At 38.6% G+C, this 25957-nt stretch overlaps 1 protein-coding gene across 2 annotated transcripts in view; it reads right to left on the minus strand.

The window, feature by feature from the left end:
- The window catches only part of LOC129191045 (CD166 antigen homolog), a 74785-nt gene that overhangs the window by 15122 nt on the left and 33706 nt on the right, over positions 1-25957 (minus strand). For both annotated transcript variants that reach the window (XM_054794001.1, XM_054794000.1), the window contains exons 2-10: positions 10722-10828; positions 10261-10474; positions 10118-10182; positions 8780-8867; positions 3092-3265; positions 1262-1386; positions 1047-1179; positions 654-766; positions 450-576 (exon numbers count right to left, since the gene is read on the minus strand). In XM_054794001.1, the coding sequence (XP_054649976.1) occupies positions 450-576; positions 654-766; positions 1047-1179; positions 1262-1386; positions 3092-3265; positions 8780-8867; positions 10118-10182; positions 10261-10474; positions 10722-10828 (1146 nt within the window). The remainder of the gene's footprint in view (positions 1-449; positions 577-653; positions 767-1046; positions 1180-1261; positions 1387-3091; positions 3266-8779; positions 8868-10117; positions 10183-10260; positions 10475-10721; positions 10829-25957) is intronic.

Below are 25957 nucleotides of genomic sequence, written 5' to 3' on the forward strand. Positions count from 1 at the left end.
GTTCATTTAGCCATTCATATGCTTGAAAATGCTTAATTTAGGTAAAACATATATATACGATTTGCTCAAAAATGCATATTTTTTGACTAATAAATGGCCCTATTCAATCACAAAACAGCATGATTAATCAATTCATATATTTTTGAAAAAACATGGAGTGAAGCTGTGAAATTCAAACTGCCATGTGACGAGGGATGGCTAGACATGATTTCCTATGCGAAAAATTGGTTTTCATCGGACCTTTTGGAGTAAATGAATAAAGAAAAATGAGTTACCACTGTAATTGTATTGTTAATGTATTGCGGTTTATGTCTGATACTCGTATTGTTGTTTTGGGTGGTGTGTGCAAGCGTTTAGTACATGTTCATGCGGTAATATCTGCTCGGGGTCACTTGAAATAAGAGCTGAAATGTAAATCCAGCCAGAGTGATTTATCTTCAGAACCTTACCTTCAACAACCAGTTTAAAAGAAACAGTCTTGTTGAGGTCTCCCATTTTCACTTCACAGTCATAGTGGCCAGCGTCTGAGTACGCCAGCTTGTTAAACTTGGGCTCTTTGTGCAGCTTGACATTGTCCTGATGAAAGCAAAACAATGGAAAACAGATCACTCTTTGAGGCAGACACGAAGAGACACACCACCAACTGTTTTTACCTTCGTCCAGGAGACCTGTGATTCCCCTGAAGAGTTGATCTGGAAATTTAGCTCCAAAGCCTCCCCGGCTGTCTTGACAACGTTCCCGGAGGGGCTTAAACTGATGTCTAGGTCTAAGAGAGAGGAGAAGATGGTGAAACAACGATTCAGAGCTCTGACAAGCTAGGAAATATTTCTATTATTAACTACACTCGGCTTGCAGCGCCGCCGCGGCTTATTAGCGGAGGCGCGGCTGACACAACAAAGCTGGGAAGACCAAGACGTATGAACGTCGTGGGCCGCTCCCCCGACAAACAAGCTTCACTCTTGACAGCAACATATGAGGCTAAATAGGAAGAAAAACGGAAGCAATGATGGAAGCAATTCTCCAAGAAACAGGACGTGATGTCTTACAATTGACTATGACGTCCTTGGAAGCCATCATGGAGGGGTTGTCAATTAGGGAGCATTTGTATTCACCGCTGGTGTCGCGCGAGACGTGAGTCAGGGTGTATGTATCGTTGTTATTCACAGTCACCACGTCCCCCTGCAGATTGTACAATAGCTGCTGATTAGCTTGGGATGCTCTGCGGAGTCACAACAGCGTGAGCAGGTGTCTCAGTGTGTACCTTGAGGTGGAAGTTAAAGCTGGTTGGGGCCGGGTTGCCGTCCGCCATGCACTTGAGGATCACGTTGGCCCCTTCTACCAGAGGCTTCTGTGCAATCACTTGCAGGACGATGTTCTCAGTAGAGTCTGGAGGGTGGAGACGAGACACATCGGGGCAAAAAGGTCAACGTTCATATTGTGTAATACGGCACAGCATATCGTATCACAGCAGTCCTCAGATACTATGCCTGTAGCAATGATTCCCAACCACCGTGCTGTGGGAAAACTGGTCTGACAATGTAACAATGCAGGGGTGTCCAAACTTTTTCCAGCAAGGGCCACATAGTGAAAAATGAAAGGATGCAACTTGTAAAGCAACACATGTAGATATCCTAAGTTATATATTTCAAGAACTGCATCTCAGCTTTGTCATATAGGTGAAAAACTCTATTATTAGTCTCAACTTTGCTGTTTTTTCCCCCCAATTTTTACTGATTAAAAAAAAAACAAACTTAAATAATCATCAATTTTCTTCTCATAATATTACTTTATACCCATAATATTTTTGCTTTACTCCCAATAAAATCGAGTTATTTCATTATTTATTTTGTTTCTCATAATAGTACAACTTTAAAACAAATATTTCAACTCTATGCTACTAAAAATTACAATATTTTTCTTCATACGAGTTTATTCTCGTAAAATGGTGCCTTCTTTTCTTGTTAGAAAAGTACTTTTTTCCCTTAAATTTTCTTCTCGTAATTAGGACTTTATTCCCATAATATTTGGACTTTATTGTTGTAACATAACTTTTTCGCTACCTAATTTGTCCAAAAATTCAACTTTATTTGTGGTTTTGTTTGTTTTTTACATTACGATTAAAAAACCCCATCTTTCTTTAATATTTCAACTTTATGCTACTAAAATGACTTTTTCCTCATTTTTCTTTCTTAATATTTTGACTTTATTCTTGTAAAAGTACTGCTGATTTTTCCATATTTGCTGCTGCTGTTGTTTTTTTTTTGTCTTCTTGTTAAATTATATCTTTAAAATGTGCCGCGGACCAATAGAAAAACAGCCACGGGCCACATATGGCCCCTGGGTCGCACTTTGGACACCCCAGTAATAACGTACCTCTGTTCATCCATCTATGCCAGTGACAGGCAGAACAATGAAATGCTCTTCCACTAGGTGTGTACACCTGTTGCCATTCATTCTACTTGTTATGTGATGGATTTTTTGTAATGTTGCCTCAATAAAAGGTTGGGAAACACTGGCTGAAAGGGCATGACATACAGTCACTCTAACTGCACATTTAGTAAGTGCTATGCTCTTCCTGCTTTTTGCGGCACAAGTTTGCCTCTCTTAAAGTAACAGCTCATCGTTCCAAACAAAAGGCACATTTGTGGTCTTTGACTGAGCTTGAATACGTGAGTATTGGTGCTACTATTAAGCATCGACAGTCCATTGTGTCTGTAAGCATTCACGCAGAAACAACCTCAAATGGACACAAAGCACAAAAATCTTTAAAAATATGCAGCAGAATTCACAACTCGGTTTCTGCTCCTTCTTTGACAACAAACTCCCTTGAGTGAAAGTGTGCCAGCACGTTTAGAGGCCACGCCGAGCAAGCAACTTCAATATTTAATGCTTCTTCTGCATTAATCCTATTTCCACGCTCATCCCTGCAACACTTAAAAACAAAGTTTGGAGTTTTTCCAGATAACCTGCAAAGAAAAGTCAGGCGAGGTAAACACAAGTCGGAATGATTATTTCATAGTCTGCCATGATGAAACCGAAAGAAACATTCCTTTCATCGCATGCAAAAAGAGGGAGAAGTCAGGTGCCTCACATGTGATGGTGAAGGTGAGCGGAGGAGATGTCAGCTGCTTGCCCACGTCGTGCTGAGAGCTGCAGGAGAACTGCGCGTCGGTGTCCTCCTTGTTAGCAGAGTACTCCAGCGTGGAGGAGGTGGTGGAGAGGCTGGTCACGGGGTCAACTTGCACCGAGGCTTGGATGGAAATGCCTGTGCCGATAACAAATAACAAATAACAAAACTGTCAGAGAGTTCAAACAAACATTTGCTCCATCACCAGGCAGACTGCTGGTGCACTGAAGAAACATATGGTACTTTGGAAATGATCCTTTCCCACTTATTTCAGCCCTATGGGCAAATTCTGTTCACTCTTTCTTTATTTCCACTTGCATCCCAAACTTAGAATGGTAAGCAGACTAACTTTATTCTAAAGGAAAAAAAGAAAAGAGACTGAAGTAGAGACTGGCGGGTTTAATACTGCCTTGGGAATAACAGCATTACTGTACGTTAACATTAGTACGTGTCTTCTCATTTCTAGACGAGTATCTTCAGATGTTACAATGACGAATACATTTACTTCGAAAGCTGGCAGACCAAGGGTAGTGGAACCTTGATTCTCGGACGTGCAGGTTTTCAACCAAAATTATTGCTAAAAAGACACTCCTGGTCAAAATTTTGGAGGGGGCACCATCAACATGTGGGCTGCTTTTTCCTTCAGTGGAACAATGGAGCTTCAGGTTGTGCAGCGGCGTCAAACGGTAGCTGGCTATGTGGAGATGTTGCAGGGGGCATGACTCATGACTGAAGGCCCTCGTCTGTGTGATGATGACTGGCTTTTTCAACAGGACAACGCTGCAGTACACAGTGCCCGCCTGACAAAGGACTTCTTCCGTCTTCTTGTATTTATTTTCATTTTATGCATATTTATTTCTTGTTGATTCCCATTTTATGTACTTTTAAAGGCGCATTCTGCAGCACTGAAGCACTTTCTTATAGAGTTTTTTTTTTTCTTTTTGTGTTTACTTTGTGTTTATGTTCTGTTTTTATGCTGTGATCTTATGTATCGTTTTATTGTAAAGCACTTTGGGAGCCTGTGGGCTATTGTAAAGCGCTATATAAATAAACTTTGATTGATTGATTGATTGATTGATTCTTCCAGAGGAATAAGCTCACTCTTCTAGACCATCCTGCGTGTTCCCCTGATCTAAATCTAACTGAGAACATTTGGGGATGGATAGCAAGGAAAGTTTACAAAAATGGACATCAGTTCCAGACAGTGGATGCCCTCCATGAAGCCATCTTCACCACCTGGAGCAACATTCCCACTAGCCACTCCTGGAAACACTGGCATCAAGCATGCCCAAACCCATTTTTTAGCTGATTAACAAAAATGCCGCAACTGATCTTAAAATTTTGATCAGGAGTGGATTTCTCAGTTTTCGTACACTGTCTGGGTTACTGTATGGCCAAACGGTGTGCCTAACAAACAAGTCAAATTCCCAAACAAAGCATCCACAAGTTGGTTACTCTGAGGAATGGATAGTGTTTTTTTTTCTGGGGGGGGTGTTAAGTTGGGACAAGATAGACAGATTCTGGCCAGGGAATCCTTTAATCATCTTACATATGTGTGTGTGAGTGGGTTAATGTATTTGTTCATAGAACGCACACAGAACGATGAACAACTCATATCTGTCTCTTTCCTTCCTCCTTTCAAGCACTGCACCGTGTGCTGATGAGGCATTCAAGACCACTGAATATTTTGCTTTTTTTTTTTTTGTTTAGGACGGCTGCAAGAATTTTGATAAAGAAGGTGAAAAAGGCTATTGAATTCAAGAAAGAAGTCTTAGTAAAGTATGAAGGAAGCGTCTGTTACAATAGCAATAGGGTTATCGTGCAAAGATAGTAACCTTTTTTTTCCCCCAAAAAATATTTTTATTGTAAAGTTTTAAATTTTTCTCCAAAAACAAACACAAACCCCATACATCGCACCAGATAAAAATGATAAAGAAAAGAAAATGATTAAAAAAACAAAGCAAACCCCCAATAATAATAATAGTAGTAAAAAAAAATCTCTCTCTCTCTCATATATGGCTCCCAGAGTTTATAGAAATCTTTCTCTTTACCCTTGAAAATATATGTATAATATACATATATATATATACACACATATATATATATGAAAATATAGTCCAATGCAGTTACACAGTTCTTTCTTCCACAATCCCAAAGTAGGAACATCCATACTCATCCAACAAAGTGCAATAGCTCTTCTAGCCTGCAAAAGTCCAAAATCCAATATCCGTTTTTTATGTGACATATCAATAAAGTCCTTTGGGTATATTCCAAGAATGCACAGTCTAGCACTCAGGGGTACATTCATTGTCAACATTCCTGACAAACATTTCAAGACATCTTTCCAGAACATTTACTTTTTTTTTACATTTCCACATACAGTGAAGTAGGGTGCCTTTGTCATTCAAACATTTAGAACATGTTTCTGGAATGTTTGCTGACATACTGTATGGTTGCGCACAACTGGAATAATGTATATCCTCATTAGTCATTAATACTGTAGTAGTGTAAACCTTGTATTGATAGTTTGTTTCTGTGCCTTTAAACAGGCTTCCTTCCAGTCTCCCTCTTTAATATCCTTCTGCATTCCAGGCGTTTAGTTTATCTATGGTTGTTTCAGTGCTATATGTAACTAATAAGATATAATATATAGAGATATAGCCCTTCCCTCCTATGTCAGCTATTGTTATTTAAGATAGGAACTTTTAATTGTTGTGAGGAGATAAGAGGAAATAACTGTAAAAGCACACTTCACTCACTACAAGTACTACAAAAAAGATCAGATAGGACAATCCATAATGCCGCTTATAGAGAACATACAAACCCTTTATTTCTAAAATCACAATTATAAAATTTGCTAATTTAGTAAATTTTCAAACAGCTAAAATTTTGCATAAAGCAAACAACAACTACCCAGAAATGTTATACAATTCTTCTCAACAAGAGAGGAGAATTATGGTCTTAGGGAAAATTCAACTTAAAACATTTATATGCGAGAACAACGCGAAAAAGATTCATGGATGGATGGATCGGATTGAGTAAGGAACTCAACGCACTAAAATGAGCGATTTCAAGAAACAGTACAAGCAGTTGATGTTTACAAAGTAGGCTACAAAGAAAAAGAGGCCTGAATCACTGTGTACATACAATGCTATGTTTCACCACTCTTACACTGACTACTAACTCTTATTTTTTGGGTATATTTTTGTACTGTTTTTTTTGTATATTGTCGATACTCATTATCCAACTATGTTTCTGTCAACTATTAACCCTTTCATCAGTTATTATTATTATATATTTATTATTATTGATCATGGCTTTTATATAATTTATTTACAGTGACTACAACCTTGACTCCTATTTCACCACATTGATATATTGTCTTATCATTTTCCTATGTATTTTAAACTGGCAAAGAGTACATTTGGAATACAGGAAGTGAAAAAATGTATTGCGATTGATGTGAAACAGAGGAAGGGTAGGATTAAATAAGCTTTGCTTCTTCCTACTCCTTTTTGGACATGTGGAACTGTGAATTGGACTATGTGATGTATTCCAATGTAATTTGTATGCATGTTGAAAATAAATTAAACCATTACCATTTAACAAGAGTTGCTGGGGGAGTGGTTTAAAGAAGACACGTAACAGAAAGTGAGGCGGGCCAGTGCTGCTGCTGAAGTTTACAATAAAGTTCAAGTAGTGCTAGCCGTCCACTCTTTACAGTTTGAAGTTTGCATTTCTTATGGGAAAGATTGATTCGGTTTTCGTAAGCTCCGGTTTTCGGCTGACCTTTTGGAACGGATCTACTCCACTCTACTAGAAATAGAACACCGTAGAGCCTGGATTCGCTAATAGCAAGTAGAGCCATGGCAAGCCATGTAAAGCAGTGACGCTTCCATGCAGTGGAAAAGGGGCATTATAGTGTAGTGATTGACATAGTGTGGGGTCAAGTATCCGCAGGGTGCCTGGTCTGCAAAAGCAAATAACTGCCAGGTTCAGAAAGTATTGGCATTAACAAATAAAAAGTGGCTGTGGTGAATCTCCCCATGTAGTTCTATTAACTCCACAGGATGGGCATTTAAAGCGGTGATTCTTAGCTGGTGGGATGCAGATACACTCCTGATCAAAATCTTAAGACCAGTTGAAAAATTGCTAGAATTTGCATTTTGCACATTTGGATCTTAATGAGGTTTTAAGTAGAGCTACAATATGCAAAAACAAGAAGGGGGAGTGAGACAAAAAGCATTTTGAAAAAGTAATTTATTGAAAACAATTGAACTGAAATAGGCTGTTTATCAGCTGATCAAAAGTTTAAGACCACAGGCTATAAAAGCCAAAATCTGCTCAAAATGTTCATTATCTGTCAAGCATTCACACTGTCATGCCCTCCTGATGGCTAAAGCTAAGAAGTTTTCCCTTTTTGAACGTGGTCGGATTGTCGAGCTGCATAAGCAAGGCCTCTCGCAGCGTGTCATTGCTGCTGAGGTTGGGTGCAGTAAATCAGTCATTATACATTTTTTGAAAGATCCTGAGCATTATGGAACAAAAAAGTCAAGTGGTAGACCCAAAAAAATAATAAAAAATCACACCTGCGCTGAGCCAGAGGATCCAATTGGCTGTCCATCAAGACACAGGGTGGTCTTCCACCCACATTAAGGCCCTTACTGGTGCCGACTGCAGCGCAATAACCATCAGACGGCATCTGAGGTAAAAAGGGTTTAAAAAACATCATGGTCTGGGGTGCTTTTTCATTCAGTGGAAAACTGGAGCTTCAGGTGGTGCGGGGTCGTCAAATGGATGCAGATGTTGCAGCGGGCATCCCTCATGACTGAGGGCCCTCGTCTGTGTGGTAACAGCTGGGTTTTTCAACAGGACGACGCTGCAGTTCACAATGCTCGCTTGACCAAGGACTTCTTCAGGGAGAATAACATCACTCTTTTGGACCATCCTGCATGTTCCCCTCATTTAAATCCCATAGAGAACATTTGGGGATGGATGGCAAGGGAAGTTTATAAAAAATGGCCATCAGTTCCAGACAGTTGATGCCCTTCATGGAGCCATCTTCATTTCTGAGTCCTACTGAGAACATTTTTTGTTCTGGTTTGGAGAGTTTTTTGTTATTTTTTGAGCGATGGTCTTAAACTTTGATCAGCTGATAAACAGCCTGTTTCAGCTTAATTGTTGTTTTTTCAATAAATTACTTTTTGAAAGTGCTTTTCGTCTCACTCCCCCTTCTTGCTTTTGCATATTGTAGCTCTGCTTAAAACCTCATTGAGATCCAAATGTGCAAAATGCAAATTCTTGCAATTTTTCAACTGGTCTTAAGATTTTGATCAGGAGTGTATGTGCTGGAGAAGGGCGCGCCATAAAGGATGCAGTCTCACCGCCGTCCCTTTGAATAGATGATATTTGAGAAGTCTGAATTGAAAAAAAATCCGCAATTTGGGTCACCGCTTGTAATTGAGCGGCGATGGTGGGTCCCACAGCCAAACCAGTTGAGAACCACTGGTTTAAAGTATCATAAGTTAAAATGTCTGTGGGGCTGCTCATGTGTTGATGCGTGTTACATTTGCCGTACTGTTGTTACAAGTCATCAGCTGTGTCATTAGCATTGCATAAATGGACAACACACCGTATTAATAGACAACATACCTTTCCCATCATCCACCAGGGGCTTGTTGTTCTTTAGCCATAAGATGTTGGCCGCCGGGTTAGCATCTCGTACAACACATGTGGCCAGCTGTGCAACAAAGTGGCAAGTAAATCACTCAAAAAACACTTGATAAAATAACTGGGGGAACATATTTTTCAAATCCGAGCCCCCTTTTAAGGCCTTCAGGCAGTGGTGTCCAAAGTGTGTTTGTGTGTGTTTTTTTTATTGGTCTGCAGCAGAAAACAAAAAGAAACAAAAGCAGCAAAAATGACAAAATCTGCAGTAAATTTTCAAGAATAAAGTCAAAAAGAAAAAAGTTGTAATCTAATGAGAAAAAGTCAGAATTTTACAAGAATAACACTGAAATATTATCAGGAAAAATAACGTCATTTTATTGTTATGTTATTTTTTTTAAGTCATAATATGATGAGAAACAACCTAAACAACAAAGTTGTAATTTTTTTAAAATTAGGTGGTGGAAAACCTGATGTTACGAGAATAAAGTCCAACTATTATGGGAATAAAGTCATAGCTATGACATGAAAATTGACATGACGAAAGTTGAACTAGTTGGAAAAAAAAAACAACCAGTAGAAATGAACAAAACAGCTGTAATTTTACGAGAATAAAGTCAAAATATTAAAAGAAAAAAGTCGTCTAATGAGAAAAAAGTTTCAATTATACGAGAATAAGCTGGTAATATTATGAGGAAAATGATGTGATTTTAGTAGCATATGGTTGAAATATTAAAGAAAAAAATATGTTATTCTTTTAAAGTCGTAATATTAATGACAAACAAAAAAAACTAAATAAAAGAAAATTAGGTTGGGCAAAAAGTTATAATATTATTGGGATAAAGTCATCTTACTACGAGAAGAAAATTTCCAAAGATTTCAGAAGAAAGAGCAAAGTCCCAAGTCCATACTAATAATAGGCTATTTCACCTATCTCACAAAGTTGAAATGTAGTTTTTAAAAAATATATACACTATATATAGCTTCTTGGCATATCTAAATGTGTTGAATATCAAAGTGGCAAAGTTGCATCCTTTCATTTTTCACTGTGTGGCCCTCGCTGGAGAAGGTTTGGACACCCCTGCCTTCAGGACTTTTGCACACAATACAGTATGTAATGCCCAAAGACTTTTTAAAAAGCCTCTCATATTCCCTTGGGTGTTTTAATTGCAGGAGTGGGGATTGTGCTCGTTACAAATTCATGAGCATCACTTCAAAGGGCTCGTTACTGTAGTAACACAGCCTCAGGAGGGGAGGAGAGTTGGGGGGGGGCTTCCCTTGATGGTTAGCTTCTTAAAATAACGTCAGTATAAGCAATATTACCTTAGTAAGTTTGCCAAACTCCAGCTCTTCCGCTTTGTCTGAAATCTCCACTTCCGTAGGCGCCTCTGAAATACCAACATGTGTTCATGATGTGGGTGTTGTTGTTTGGGTGCAGCGGTAAGAGCTCCAGTGTCGGTACTCACTGTTGATGACCACCTGAACCGGGTACTCTTTGATGTCGCCAAGCACCACCATGCAGGTGAAAGTACGCTGGTCAGTCAACTTGGCGGCATTCAGCAGCAGGCTTAAGTTGGCGGCCATGTTGATTCGCCCGCTATATTCGTCCGTGGCGCTAATGGAGAGGTTGCGATCTTTCTGCTTGACTAGGAGGTCTCCTGAAAGTCCCTCTCCTTTGTCCTGGAGAATAGAGCAGAGAGGATTTAGTGAAAAGAAACATGACGAACAAACTACCACTATCTCACACACACACACGCACACGCACACGCACGCACACACACAGTCATTTTGAGGGACAGATGCACGCTCCGACGAACAGCAAATGCACTTAGACTGGGTGTGGTTCAGACATGATAAATGGGTGTCACACGGATGGTGTCAGACGGATGGCACCATTTTGAATCCATTGACCTCTGCGGCGACTTACATATTTCCATTTAGTCATCAGCACCTCTTCCGCTTTCACGGCTCCTTTGTTGCACGGAATCTCAAGTGTTTCGCCGTAGAGGCCCATCACCGTCTCCAAGCCGCTCACTGGAAAGACAGAAGCAGTGCATCTTTTTTTTATTTTTTTTAATTTTTAAGTACATTACAAAAGCTTCACTGAACACTGTGGAAACTGTGATGAGCATTTGAATGAATTTCCTTGATCAGTGACGAGGAAAATTAAAAATATTTTTTGTGTTAATTTTCCCGTATGACTTTCAGATGATGAAAAGCACAAAGAAAGCATGTACTGTATTTCCACAATTAGAAAAGAAGCAGAACAATAGAACGGGAAGGCAGAGGAGCTTGAGGCACAGAGATAAATCATACCAATATTCATATATGTAATAGTAGTATCTCAGGCCAAATGATTCATGTTGAGAAACGCGAGTTTGTCAACATTTGAAAGCAAGTCGGGCGAGCCGACATATTGCTGTGCTAACTTTGCTAACCTGGGGAACTGCACTCCATTTGTTTACTATCAGTCTGTGTTGTAAGTACAGTCATCCCTTGTTATAATGCAACTATAAATAATAGATAATCCAATTAATCCGTTCCAGGCACCCAAAAATGTTAATATAAAACACTTTTTTATAGTTTTACATAAAAAACAACTTGAAATGCATATTTATCGTTTATTGTGTTTAACTGGTTCCAGACTGGACCGTGATAAGTAAATTTATGCAAAGTAGGATTCATTGTTTATAAATGAAAAATTGTTGTAGTTAGAGCATAGAAAACCTGTTTACCACCATCTAAATACATTTTTTTAACATTACTAGTACACTCTAGACATAAAATAATACTGCTGTAGTCACATTTACACTCCTATTACCCAATATAGCAGACATAAAAGACACTAAGACATAATATCACACATTAGCATTTGGAGAGTCCCATTACTGACACCTAGTGACGAGTGTAAATACTACATATCAATGTGCTTGAATGCATCTTCTGAATGCCTTATATTTGTATTTTAGTTCATTTAGCAATTTTTATGCTTGCTTATGCATTTCTTTTGCTAATAATAGGCTTTAGCCCATCACAAAAAAACGAGCTGATTTATGAATTCAAGTATTTTGAAAAACTGTGATAGAGTGAAGCGGCGAAATTCGAAGCGCAAAGTGGCGAGGGACGACTGTATTCACTATTGCAATAGTTACAGTGAACTTGGCTGTGTTTCAGTTTTTGTTTTGACTACCTGTCTAGGAAGACAGGAAGACTTTTACAAATACCAATTCGTTTGTTTCAAACAACTGAATAGATGATGTTTTTTTGTAGAGTATTAGTAATTATCCATCTGTAAGTGCTTGTAGGGGAGGAGGCTGCTGAGTAGCGTCTGAGTGAGATGCAATGCGGGGCGAGAGGTAGAAGGTTACAGAGGAGAAGAGGCTTCCATGGATGGACTGATAATGAGGTGTCATTCCATTCATTTTGATTTCTTCCATGTGTACCAAATATGAGGCGTCTTGGAGCTTGGAAAGTGCACGATTGGCTGTCTGTGACTGCTGAAACTGGAATATGAAACAGTTCATCACCACTCATCACCACTTAAGTAAAAGTGAAGAGGACCAAGTTGTCCCTGAACACGTTCTGGAAGAAAGTAATGTCCTTGCAGTGAGACTTGGTATCATCAGTCGTCGTGTCTCATCATATTGAGCCACAAAGTCTTTAATCTTCCCTTTCCTGTGTTATAAACCAGCAGACTTTAAACAGATAAAACCGCTATGCTACTTCAATAGACTTGACAAGTGATACACATTTGAATCTTGTTGGAACTAACGCAAATACTTTTCCTGTGGTTACCATTGTCTGCAAAGGGGTCACAGCAACAACCAGGACTTTAAAGATGTATTAGCTTCCTTGATTTTGTATTTATTTGCCTGGAAGGAACTTCTTGTTGATGAGGAAAACTTGTTTGTGTAACGTTCTCATTTGAGATGAATGCGTGTTAGGATACCGTAACTTTGTGTAAACTAAGTAGGGCTGCAAATAATTATTATTTTCTTAGTCGATTAATCTGGAGCTCGTTGTTTCGATTAATCGAGTAATTGGTTGGCATTAGACGGATCAAATCAACGTGAACCAAACACACAGTTAGTGGTTTGGTCTCCAACATATCAGAAAAGAGGCAAACATGTTGATCACTGTTTTTTCAAAGCCAAAGCTGATATGTGTGGCTAGGTCTGCTTTTCATGGATGACGAAGAAAATAAAAAAATATTCACACTTGAGAGGCTGAAATTAGAGGCTGTTTACATTTTTTAATAAAAATATGATTAATCAAATGACAAAATAGTTGTCGATTAATTGAATAATCAATGAATCATTGATTCAAAACTAAGTACTGTGAGATTTGGTGTTCGGTGTGTGATCCAAGTCTCAAACTGAATCATACGAAAAGTGGGGTTTTCAAAAAAACAAGGTTTGACTGTATTGTAATAATAATTAGGGCTGTCGAAGTTAACGCATTGACGGGAAATCCCTTTAACGCCACCATTTTTTTTGACGCGCACATCCTTATTTCGGTCTGTGATTAATTGGGATTCATTATGAGTTAACGATGGACAAATTAGATTAATCACAAATATTTTAATCGATTGACAGCCCTAATAATAGACTCTTGTTCTCATCAAGCAATTTGTACTTGTTTTTCTTGTTAGTGTTATAGTTTTTTTTGTTTAGTGAGGCCCTAAATAATCTTTCAAATACTGACTCAGAGTAACTTTATGGAGCGCAAAAAAGTATTGTAGACAACGCAGAAACCTTTAAGCAGCACAATAGTTGCATTTAAATGAGGCTTGGTGACATTTTCGCACGCAGAAAAAAAAAAAAAACATGGTCACATCTCGGCTTGTTGGTTATTTTGGAAAAAGAATTATTCAAACATGAGGATGAGAAGCTTGTTATCATGCCTTGGTTGGACTCCGCAACGGATTTTTTTTTTTTTTTTTAATGGGGTTTCCTTTGGTGTGACTATATAACAACATGTTATTGTTTTTTTTTAGGTTAAATTGCTGTTCTAGCTGCAATGTGGAGCCAAAAACCTTGATTTTAGGTCTGCTGGAATTAAAAGAGCAGGTGAAGAGCAGATGCTGGTGAAATAAGCACAGCCAACTCTGCAAATTGTCATGTAGAAACAACCAACAACAACAAACCTCAAAGGAAGAGAAACCAGCCTGAGTGTACAAGTTTGAACAATGAGCCAGCAAACTGAACAGGCCACCACTCAACAAAGACAGAAAGGCACAAAACACAAGAGAAGTGATCACTGGGGAGCGTGTGAGGAAAAACTGGGAGATAATTGGCTGGGGTGAGGGGGGTGAAGCCTGATAAGACACAGGTGTGCAGACAAAAAGGTGGGGAAAACAAACAATGACGGTAAGGCAGGCTGCTCTGAAGGTGAAAAAAATATGAGATAAAACAGGACAAAAAAACTCATCCAAGAGGGCAAGATGGCACAGGAGTGGAAAAAAAGAGTTGTTGTTTTTTTTATCCAAATTTATCAACTAACAGTGTACACACTAATGAACTGCATGCGGCTGCAGACACCTTTAGTTGCACACTCATGGGCTGAGAGGAAAAAAGAGGAAGACATGTTTTGCATGTGAATGGTAACCCTGCTATATTTCTCATTATTCTGTCCATTATCTGGATCGGAGACTGCACTCATACGCCTACACAAAGAAAGGCAAATATGTTAACCCAAAACCTGTTTTTACAGTTTTACAATTGTAGTTCCACATGCAGAAAACTATTTGAAATGCATATACAGCGTTCCCTCGCTCTATCGCGGTTCACCTTTCACGAATTCGCAGAATTTTTTTTAGTGCTTCTTTTTTTACATTTTTTTTTTTATTACAGCGTATGAACGTTGTTACAGGCCGAGCCTGGCCCTTTAAGAAGAATTGCACTGTGGGAAGTTGAGTGTCTCTCTTCCCTTGCTCGTCAGTCTGCACTGTCCATTGTTTTCTGCGTCCTGATTGATTGACTTTGGTCTACAGCCAATCTCCTTCATGCCGCCCTGTGTATCTCCTTTGTCATTGCTAGCTTGCTTGCTTTCTAGCTTGTAAATGAATCTTTGGTTCGAAGGACTGAAACAGTATGTTTTAACAAGAATACAAAAACGCTACAGTACAGTGGAACGGCGCCAGGACGAAAAGGTATGGTCACAGGAGAAAAAATCTGCATGAGTGACTGAATAATTTCTTGTGTCCCTCCTGTAGGTTGATGATTAAAATTCAAACAAAGGTTTGAACTTCTTTGAGAGTGTTTAAGCAAGAGAGGAATGTGATAAAATGTCAATGCCTGTCTGAGAAAAGTCTATAAAGTGTATGGTGAGGGGTTTTACACCCTTAAAACATATATAATAATCATAAAAAAATTAAGTTGGCTACTTCGCGGATTTCACTTATTGCGGGCTATTTTGGGAACTTATTCCCGTGATAAACGAGTTTAAGTTTACTTTTAGCTTAATTGAAGACATGATTCTTGACGTGACTGTTCCCAAAGACAGGATGGGGGAGAGACATACCACACGAACACCACTTTCCTTGAATCCAATAGTGTTTCTCACCAGAATAACCCAAAATGGAACCAAAGAAAGTTACCAGTGCCAGCATTTTGCTAAAGAAGGTGAAAAACATTATTGAAGTCAAGGAATAACTCATGACAAAACATGCAGGTGGTGTCCGTGATGTTGTCTTGTTGCCACAGGTCACTCGTCTTTGGGAACCGTCATGTCTTCAGTGAAGGTAAAAGTAACCATAAATGTTTATTTATCCCTTCCATTCATCATTTATATGCATGTATAATTGTTTTATACATGTGCAACTATAATTATAAAACTATAAAAACGTGTTTTGTGTTAACATGTTCTACCACTGATGACATCATAGACGGGCGACATAGCTGACTTCCAGTTCCGGTCGCCATTCTGTTAGCAAGCTAAGCTAAGAGCACAGTTGTACTCATGCAGTGTATTAATAACACAACAAGATGTGCGGTATATTGTACACAAACCGGAAAATGTAAGCAAACCAAGGCAACATTTTGGCGCAAATTTTCGACGTTAACCGAAAAACATGCTAACCGTAGTGTAAGCTAACTGAGGTTGCACTCTACTGTGTCTGGATTTGATATGATCATGATATGAATTTAGATCCGGAAAATCGGATACGCATTCAAACTAGGATTGTCTGGCTTTGGTGGAGGTCTAATTTCTCCATGCTCTAATAACAGCCAGGGCGTTTATCTACCTAAACTGCAAAGAGGACGCAGAGTTATATTATATAGATTGGAAGCAGGCAATAATTTAAGAAAGGTAATTATTTCTGAAATTTCAAAACTTCACTGTATATAACAACTTCATTTTTTCAAATTTAATGATGATTTTGAGTACAAGACAATGTGGGGAAAAAAAATTAACTGTTTGACCAGTGGCCATTTATGAACGATATTGCACAATACAGCAGCAATACAACCAATGTGGTAACACTGGCAGGTATAATATAGGAGCAAACTGCTCAGCCACCATTAATACCGCTGATGAGTCCATTGTAAAAAAAACAGTACAGCAAGAGTAACATACATGAGTTTCCCACCAACAGCTGAGTAGCTAAGTTAATAAATTTAATAAATAACTACATCAGGAGGTTGCCTACAGCCACAGCTATAACGCCTTGTTGCAATGTTCTTGACCATGCGGGAAATTGAATTGAGGTTTTAATAAGAGCATTTACTGCAACAGGTGCTGTTGATTCAACAGTTCAGTTCAACTCAACAGTTTGTGGTCTCAAGGTAAACATGACATCAGCTATGGAAAGTTGAGCTGCACTGTTAGGAATGGAATATTTTCCACTCTGTTTTAGATAAGTAATGCAGAGAGAGAAAGAGATAACACAAAGAAAAGGCACCCTGTTCTTTTTCATTCATTTCACACACACACACACACGCACGCACACACACACACACACACGCGCACACACACACACAGTTTCTGTCTCCTACCTGAGGCACCCAGCTCCCCAGCGAAGGATTGGCTGAAACCAAATCAGACCAATACACCAACAAACAGTTAAAAGGAAGTTTCCTGATCATTGGGACTGTCTCCACAATAGGCATGTGAGGAAGAGGAATGCCGGTTCACTTTAGAGACCGCTTGGACCTCGCTAGACCTTGGCTGGTAGGCCTGACTGTTCTCTCCAGCGCTGGCATTACAATTGCTTGCATCTACTCCTTTTTAAAATTAAATTGTAAACCTTACTTGACCTTCCGGGTGGACTTCGCCATGCTAAAAAGAGTGGGTCCGAAGACCCCCAGATAGCATTATTCTGCTCAATACAGCACACACATGGAAACAGGAGTTCAGAAGATTCCGAGGGAGAGATTTACCCATCCTATGAAAAATAACAACTCATTAATTTCCCGGTGTTCTAGCAAGGAAATGTAATCAAATTCACATCATTCAGGTTACAGCCTATCAGACATTCCATAAAAAGGATTTCATTTTTGGAGTATTCAAATGAAGATGTGTTCAGCTGCTCTGAGTACTTTAGAAGATTGAATTAAGGGAAAAAGTCCTTATCTGCGTAGATTACAATGTTACACAATGATGGCTAATCGCACGTTGGAGACGACAAAGCTAGTGCTGCTGCTGCCGACTGCGATAAGGTAATCCCTTTGCAACAACAGGAGGACTTCACTTGCACAAACACGCAGACCTGAGCAGCTGTCTCCAAGGCAATGACAAGTTTAAATCAAACCACATTCCTGTGTGTGTCATCAAGCATAATTTATATTGGGCCTTTGAAATCGGATGGGAATTCTCTGTGCTTGTGGGAATGTTCAGGGTGGACACAGAGACACTGCGAGGGTAAATCAAGCAGTCGACAGGTGAGTGATAGCGACAGGAGGCGGCGCCACAGGAGATGCTTTCATGTTCCCGATTAAGGTCCCTCTGTAACTGGCAGGAGACGAGGTGGACGACAGCTTGGATATAAGCTCACCAGGGAAATCAGCCACCTCCCCACGCACACACACTGCTCTCCACATCCCCGCATGGCTATCTTAAGCCGCGCCGCCACTCCTCTCGCCAAACACTTGTGTGAGTGCTCGTCTTTCAGGACCAAACTTATTAAATATTGAAAATGAGGATTGTGCATTGAATGTAGGTCCCATGGCGCATGTCCACAAAGACAGGATGGCAAATAGCCTCGTTCCAGCAGCGGATCAGCAGTGAGGGAGCAGACAGGACCACTTCAGTTGGATCAATACCACTTGGGAAAAGGCTTGCCGCTTCTAATGAACACTGCTTGGCAAAGGAGTCTGAAGTGATGTCCTGCTCTATTTTTTGGGGTTTTAATTCAATTTTTTTGTCTTCTTGTCACTATGATGCGACCTGCACAATCTAATGAGATCCAATACAAGAGCTGTATTAAAACGTCTGCCTTTAAGATAACGGTGTTCCATTTTCAAGGAGGTGTTCATTGGATATTACAGTAGAACCTTGGTAACTCAGGGTTTCCCCTAGGATTTTTCTGGAGCTGTGGTGGTGGGCTGCATGGGACTGCCGCCGCTGTGTCGTGCCGCTGCTGCGTCTGCAGTATTTTTTTATTTTTTATTATGACAAATTATTTTTTATGACTTCATTTATTAACTTATTTATTTTACGTTTTTCAACCACCAGCACAACATAAATGGAGAACATTGCAAAACTGTTCATTTAATGGCAAAGTTGCTGAGAGCACTTAAGTGAGAGTTTAAAATGTTGAGCCTCTTTTTGTGACCCGACTATTTAATCCAAAAATACTAGGTGACTATTAGTACAGAAGTACAACGTTTTACACAAACCTAAATTTAATTTGATGCCTGTTTTAGAGTAAAACTAATACGTGGGGAATGAATTGTGCAATAATAGATTTTGTAGTTTAAAATAACACAATTAACAAAATAAAATAATTTTTATATTTTTGTTATAGAAATGTGTCCTGCATAAAGATTATCAATTGAAAGTCCAAGGTTATGATAGCACAGACGGACTATTTATAAAGAACAAAGTCAACACAAGACACTAGTGGCGCAACATGAGCAAGTGCCGACACGGCGGAGAGACAATTCCGGTTCATGTTTTTCAAAATAAAGCTCAGTGAAACATTTGATGATATTTTAAATTGGTTTTCAAACTAATTGTGGTCAATATGTGTGTAAATAATAAGCTATACATGTATCTATATAGCATATGCAGTATATACATTCATACAATATATTACTTAACATTGTTTTGAAGTTCATTTTGAAGGTGTGGCTTTTATTTTGTAGTGGCGGGCCGCCACGATCAATTACATGTAGCGGAAACCCTGCTAACTGAATACATTTTGTCCATAAGAAATAATGTAAATCCAATTAATCCGTTCCAGAAAGCCAAACATGTTAACAAAAAACACATTTTTATAGTTTTACAAAGCTAAGGACCTTTTGCAATAACAATTACATTAACAACACAGTTGTCGTATTAATAACACCACAATACACACGCTGTGTCGTATGCTAATTTGAAAATGTACTTAGATGGAGGCAAAATTGTGGCGTACATTTTCAACATTAACTGAAAAACATGCTAACCGGGGCGGACGCTAACCAAGGTTCCACTCTAATTCGTTCCAGGAAGCCAAAAATGTTAAAATAAAAAACATTTTTATAGTGTTGCAACTATAGTTTTACATGCAGAAAAAAATCCAAATGCATATAAACACATGTAAATGATGAATGAAAAGAATAAATGAACATTTAAGGTTACTTTTGCCTTCACTGAAGACGCAATTCATGTTACTGTTCCCGAAGCCACAATGTGGCAGCGAAACACCACACGGACGCCACCTTCCTGTTTTGCCATGAGTTATTTCTTGAATTCAATAGTGTTTCTCACCTCCATAACCAAAAATTGAGCCAAAGAAAGCGTCTTGATAAAGTTTTGAGAGTCAACCACTGATGCTGTCATAAACGGGCGACGCATCTGACTTCCGTTTCCCATGTAGTGGCAAGCTAATGGGATAGAAAGTATCCTTTCTTTTAATGTAATTCTGATTGATGATATCATATATCATATATACACACATATTTTCCTTTTTGTTTGTTTTTTGTTTTTTTTGTTTCCCTATGGTGTGCCCGCCCCGCTTCTGTTGTGGGGTCGCGTGCCCCTCCTGGCATTCCTCTTCTGCACTGGGGCCGGCAACGCCGCCTCACACGCTCGGTCACTCTTTTTAATGCATCACATATGCACAGGCATACAGAAGGGAAAGAAATAAGGGGAAAAAAACACATGAAAGTAGAGGGTAAGCGCAATGCTTAATGCACAACACAAAACATGAAACACAAAACATGGGGAAAGGGGACACAATAAGAATTACGATTGGAGTGGGGGGCGATGTGTGGCGGCTTCTCTGGTCTTGGCTGTGGGGCGGGGATTTGTGTGCTGGGGGTGCTCGGGCTCTGCCTGGGCTCACCAAGGGTTAAATAGCAAACAATCTCCGCCTCTCAGTCACCCGATCAGCAAACACACATAATATTAATTATTTGTATTATTATTTTCCGATTAATTTTTCAATCAGTATTTTTGTTTGATGTAATTGATTTGAATTTACTCTTTTTATTATTATACACATATGTGCATTTTTTTCTCTCTCTCCAGTATAGCACAACTACATGACTTTGTGTCATTATTTCATTTTTAAAAAATTGTTTTATTCTTTTTTTCCTCTCAAATTTGATGAACAGTATTTTATCAGTATATAGCCCACTTCCTTTTGTTACCTGTCCTAGGTCTTATGTATTGTTTTTATAACCTCTTCACGTATGTTGTAAATATCCACTCTACATGTCAAAAAAAAAAAAAAAAAAAAAAAAAAAAAAAAAAAAAAGCTAATGGGATACTATCAAGGCTGTTTTGTCATTAAAAATACATTAAGAACACAGTTGGACTCACACAGTGTATTAACAACACAACAACACGCACGCCATATTGTTCGCTAACTGGAGAATGTGGCGGAAATTTTCAACGTGAATTGAAAAACACGGTCACAGGGGTGGACAATAAGCAAGGTTCCACAGTACAAAGCTTTTACTTCTTCCTGAAAAATTCTCTAGCAATGAAAAGGCATTGTTTTCGTGTTAGAATACGCTTGAACACAGTCCAAAAAACCCCCAAAAAAACAAAGAGCGTGCAGTGTGCACTTTCGAGGAAATTTTATTAAGAAGAAATCCCCACACAGACTCAAAAGTTGATTTGGACATGGCGCAAAAAATATAAAGAGGATTCCATATGCAGTTATTTTGTAGTAGTTCATATTTCAAATGATGTAAATGTTTTGGATCACCCTATACTTAATAAATCACCATGTCGTCAGAGGCTATGTTTTCTTCTTTATTAAAGTTTAAAAAAAAAAAAGCTTGTTATATTTAATGAGCTAATTACAGCCTCTCTCCAATTATTGCCTTCTTCCAATTAATGTCCCGTCCTCTCTGCAGTTTAGGTAAATAAATGCCCATGCTATAATTACAGCTTTCATGGCAGTCTAAAGAAAATCAACATGACATGTCAGCCATGGGCTATATCGGTGCAGCACTCTGCTGTGGTACAACCATGCAGCATTCAGCTGAATATCCAGGATTTTCTTCAGTTCAACAATGAACGAATCTCAAAATAGAAACCTCATCCAAATTAGGATTGTTTGAACTTGAAGAATGCACTTTGCTTTATTACTTTATTATCCACTGGCAGTTTTTGTTGCAGCGTGCGTATTGCATGTGTCTCACTAGATCACAAGTGTTCAACTCAAGGCCCAGGGGCCAGATTTGTCCCGCCATAACGTTTTATGGGGCCCTGCAAAAGCCTGGAAATTATACATGTCAAAATGTTTTTTAATTTGTATTATTATATTTTATTATTTTATTTGATTTCTTTTATTGTTTAATTGTTATATATGCATATATAAATATATTTTATTACATTAAAAAATTATTTTAATTATTTACAAAAATGCAAGGCACATAATCTTTCTGGCTAAATGTATTTGTTCTGTCAACTTCGACAAGTCCAACTTGGAGGTTCTTATTTTTGTGTTGTCAAACCCCATTTAACAGAAATATACAATACTGTGGAACCTTGGTTAGCGTCGGCCATGGTTTTTCGGTTAACGCAAAAAATGTACACCGAAATTTCTCCTCTGTTTGCGTACATTTTCCCGTTAGCGTACAATACGACGCGTGTCTTCTTGTATTATTAATGTATGTATTAATTACTGCGTGAGTCAAACTGTGTTAATGTATTTTTTAATCACAATGCTCCCTAGCTTCTAACAAAAAAGCTAGCTTGCTAACAAAATGCAAGCAACTGGATCCTGAAGTCAACTATGTAGCCCGTCTATGGCGGTTGACTCTCAAAATTACATTTTTATTGCAATTCCAAATGCATATAAATGACAAATGTAAGGGAGAGATGAACTTTTAAGGACACTTTTACCTTCATTGAAGATGTGATTCTTGATGTGAGTGCTTTTAAAGACACAACATGGACACCACCATCCTGTTTTGTTATTTCTTCAATTCAATTCAATGCAAAAGTGTTTTCATTTTCACCTTCTTTATCAAAATACTGACATTTGCAACTTAGATTGACTCCATTTTGGGTTTTTGAGGTGAGAAACACTATTGAATTCAAGAATTAACTCGTGGCAAAAAAGGACGGTGGTGTCTCGCTGCCACATGGTGTCTTTGGGAACAGTCACATGAAGAATCAGATCTTTAATGAAGGTAAAAGTAACCTTAAATTTTCATTTATCCCTTTCATGTATCAATTATATGTATTTATATGCTTTGGAATTGTGTTCTGCATGTGAAACTATATACAGTATAGTAAAACTCTAAAAATGTGTTTTGTGTTAACATTTTGGGCTCTTTGGAATTAATTGATTTACATGATTTCTTTTGGGAAAAATTGATTTAGTTAGCGTCCGTTTTGGTTAGAGTTGGACCTTCTGGAACAAAATGACGCTAACAAAAGTTCCACTGTACAGTAGTTTGTATACTCAAATCACTGCTTGGCACCTTGACTTCAGATTTTAATATAAGTAAGTACGTAAATAATGTAAGTAAATAATATATCATGAGACGATTATACGTTTATATGGTTTCACAGTTCCAGGCGACCCTCTGGGGGTGGCCCACGGTGAAAATGAGTTTGACGCCCCTGCACGAAATTGTGCTATTGTACCTAATGTTGTGGCTGAAGAGTTTACATGAGTTGAGATCAGCAATTTCAGGAAGTTCTCATTATCTGTCATGCAAGTAAAGAGTTGTCATGTAGGAGGATGTGGCATAGTTTCGGAAAATGGTACCATCAGGGTCCCCCAAAGCATCCCTGTGGCTTCTATTTAATGAGCCCTCTCCATTAGTGCACAGCCTTAGCCCTGTGTACATAATCTCAGTTTGTATGGAAAGTGTTGCAGGTGGCCTGGCTGGAAAGATTTACACAAACAACTAAAACTGGCGATGGGAAGGGGCTGCAATCATGTCACTGAATAGCAACTGAGCACACAAACATTTCATCTCTTTCACAGGTCCATTTCGAGGCTGGAATGTCAATTTTGTGTGTGGTATAATTTTGCTTTTTCAAGTCAATGGCCGCCAATTTTTATTTTTATTTTTATTTTTCCTGCCAGAAAATAAAACACTAATGTTCTAAGCCAGCGGCTTGCAAGCTTTCAAAGCTATAAATAACAAACTTGCCAAATACATTTTGTTCTGTGTGCAAGGACGGAAAGGTGGCCATAACATTCATCCAAAACATTACCTCAGGTTCCCAAAGTTTTACTCCATACGAGCAACTTTAGTTTAAAGCAGCTTTGAGGTCAGGACCAGGTCAGGTTTTATGGGGTCCAATTGTTAGAGTAAATGCTGAAAGCTAGCTTTATTGATTGCACAGCAGGCACAGTGCTTTTTGATTCATGTTTCTTGTAGTAAATTAAAGTCTGTTGTGTTTGTATTATTACATTTATATGTATACGTCAATGTTATGGCCGTACATGATATATTCTAGTAAGCTTGGGTCCCGGGGAGAAACCACATTTCTCATCTGCTTTAAAAGGAGCAATAAGTAGTAATTTGACCTTTACATAATAACACTGAAATAATTTGGATTCTACGCTGGCTTATAATTACTAGAGTTTCTGTAAAGGTCATGGTAACTTCCTGATCACCTACTTTAGTGGTCTGTTATATTTGTGGACCAGCCAGGTCACTTTTCATGTCATGTTAGCACTTGCGGAGGTGCTAATGTTACTGCATTATTGCATCTAGCGGTGCACGCCAAATATCAGGCCGACCCAATAACATTACATTAAAAAATAGCTCCCATAACAATAATTTAAAAAAATGCTCCAATGCGGCGGGATTACACATTACTGTGCTGTAGGTGGGTTAGTGTGAGCAAATCAAGCACTCCTTTTTTCCTGCCTGTGACGTGTGCAAAGTCACCTGTAAACAAACATGGCGTTTATTGAGTGAGATTTCTTCGCTGTTTCAGAGGAAGACATTTCGCATACTCGTGGCACCAAATGTTCTGCAAACATTCCACGATGAGAGAAAAAAACAAACAAATATGGAGCTTCAACAAGTCAAATCTTATCAGCCACTGAAATGCCGGCATCGCTATGACGTCCGGGGCTTGTTCCTATCTCTGCAACGTTTGAAAAGTGGCAGAGACGAGCCGAGGGTTAAAGAGATCTGTGATTTCATCGTCGAAATTATGGTGCTGGACGACCAGTCCTTTAAAGATACCAGCTTTTGTCAGCTAGCAAATCGCTCGGAGCCACGGTTTGTACTTTTTTAAAATGTTTTGCTAATAGCTATATCATGATGGTAAGGACAAATCTACAGGTACAGTTTGTCAAATCCAACTTTACTTGAGTCTTTTTTACCTCTATGTGAGTACAAACTACATCTAAATTAAAATTTTAAAACTCATAGATCTAATAAGCTATCGGTATCAGTCCTGAGAAGCAGGAAGTTGTCGGAATCGGTACCGGCTTGAAAAAAAATATATCGTTGCATCACAATAAAATGAATTGCAGGCTATTTTGGAAACCTATCCCCCGTGATAAACGAAGGAACACTGTACCGTATTTTCCAAGCCTTTATAACCTTTATAAGTGGCTCTGGAGTATCAGTCAGTCAGAAAATGCGTCCCGAAGAGTAAAAAAACAAAACAAACGATGCATTGTCATGTTTTCTGGTTGAAAATGTATGCCAAAATTTTGTCTCAGTTTGCGTACATTTTGTAAAAATAGTTTACAATATGGCGCACGCCTTGTCGTGTTATATACACTGCATGAGTCCAACTGTGTTCTTAATGTATTTTTAGCAACAAAAGTTCTAGCAGCCTGTTAGCTTGCTACAACATGGAAACAGGAAGCGGAACTCAGCTGCATCACCTATGATATCTACGATATCATCAGCGAATGACACTGTAGCTCTTTGCTAACTAACAGTTACGCCACAAGTTTCAAAAACGTTAACACAAAACACGTTTTTATAGTTTTACAATTATTACAAAATAATATGGAACCTAAAAAAATGTGTTTTGCGTTGACATTTTTGACTCTCTGGAACAGATTAATTTATTTACATGATTTCTTATGTGAAAAATTGATTCAGTTAGAGTCGAACCTTCTGGAACAGATTTAATGACGCTAACCAGGTTTCCGTTGTGTAAGTCGCACTGGACTATAAACTGCATGTACCCGTATTTATTAAATTGAGTGTCATGGCACCGCTCCTAATAACATCAAATTCACAAGAGAAGATGACGAAGCCAGAGGGAGGGGTCAATGTTTACACCAAAAAGGACTATAGAGACTATAGAGGTAGTAGAAGTAAGTCTATATGGACACAATAAAAACTTAACTGTTTCATAAACTTCAGAATGTTCTGGAAGAAGACACTTTTAATATGTGACATGAAGCACCTGGACACATCCTGGTGTGTACAAACATATCAAATAGCCATATTTTAACACCAAAACTTCATTTTTGTTATTCACAAATGAATGAAAATAGACTGAAAATCATACGAGCGTATTTAGTTAGTCAGTGGCAGACGCAGCAGCTACATTCTTGAAGAA

Source organism: Dunckerocampus dactyliophorus, chromosome 12 (genome assembly GCF_027744805.1).
Source record: "Dunckerocampus dactyliophorus isolate RoL2022-P2 chromosome 12, RoL_Ddac_1.1, whole genome shotgun sequence".
Lineage (NCBI taxonomy): Eukaryota > Metazoa > Chordata > Actinopteri > Syngnathiformes > Syngnathidae > Dunckerocampus > Dunckerocampus dactyliophorus.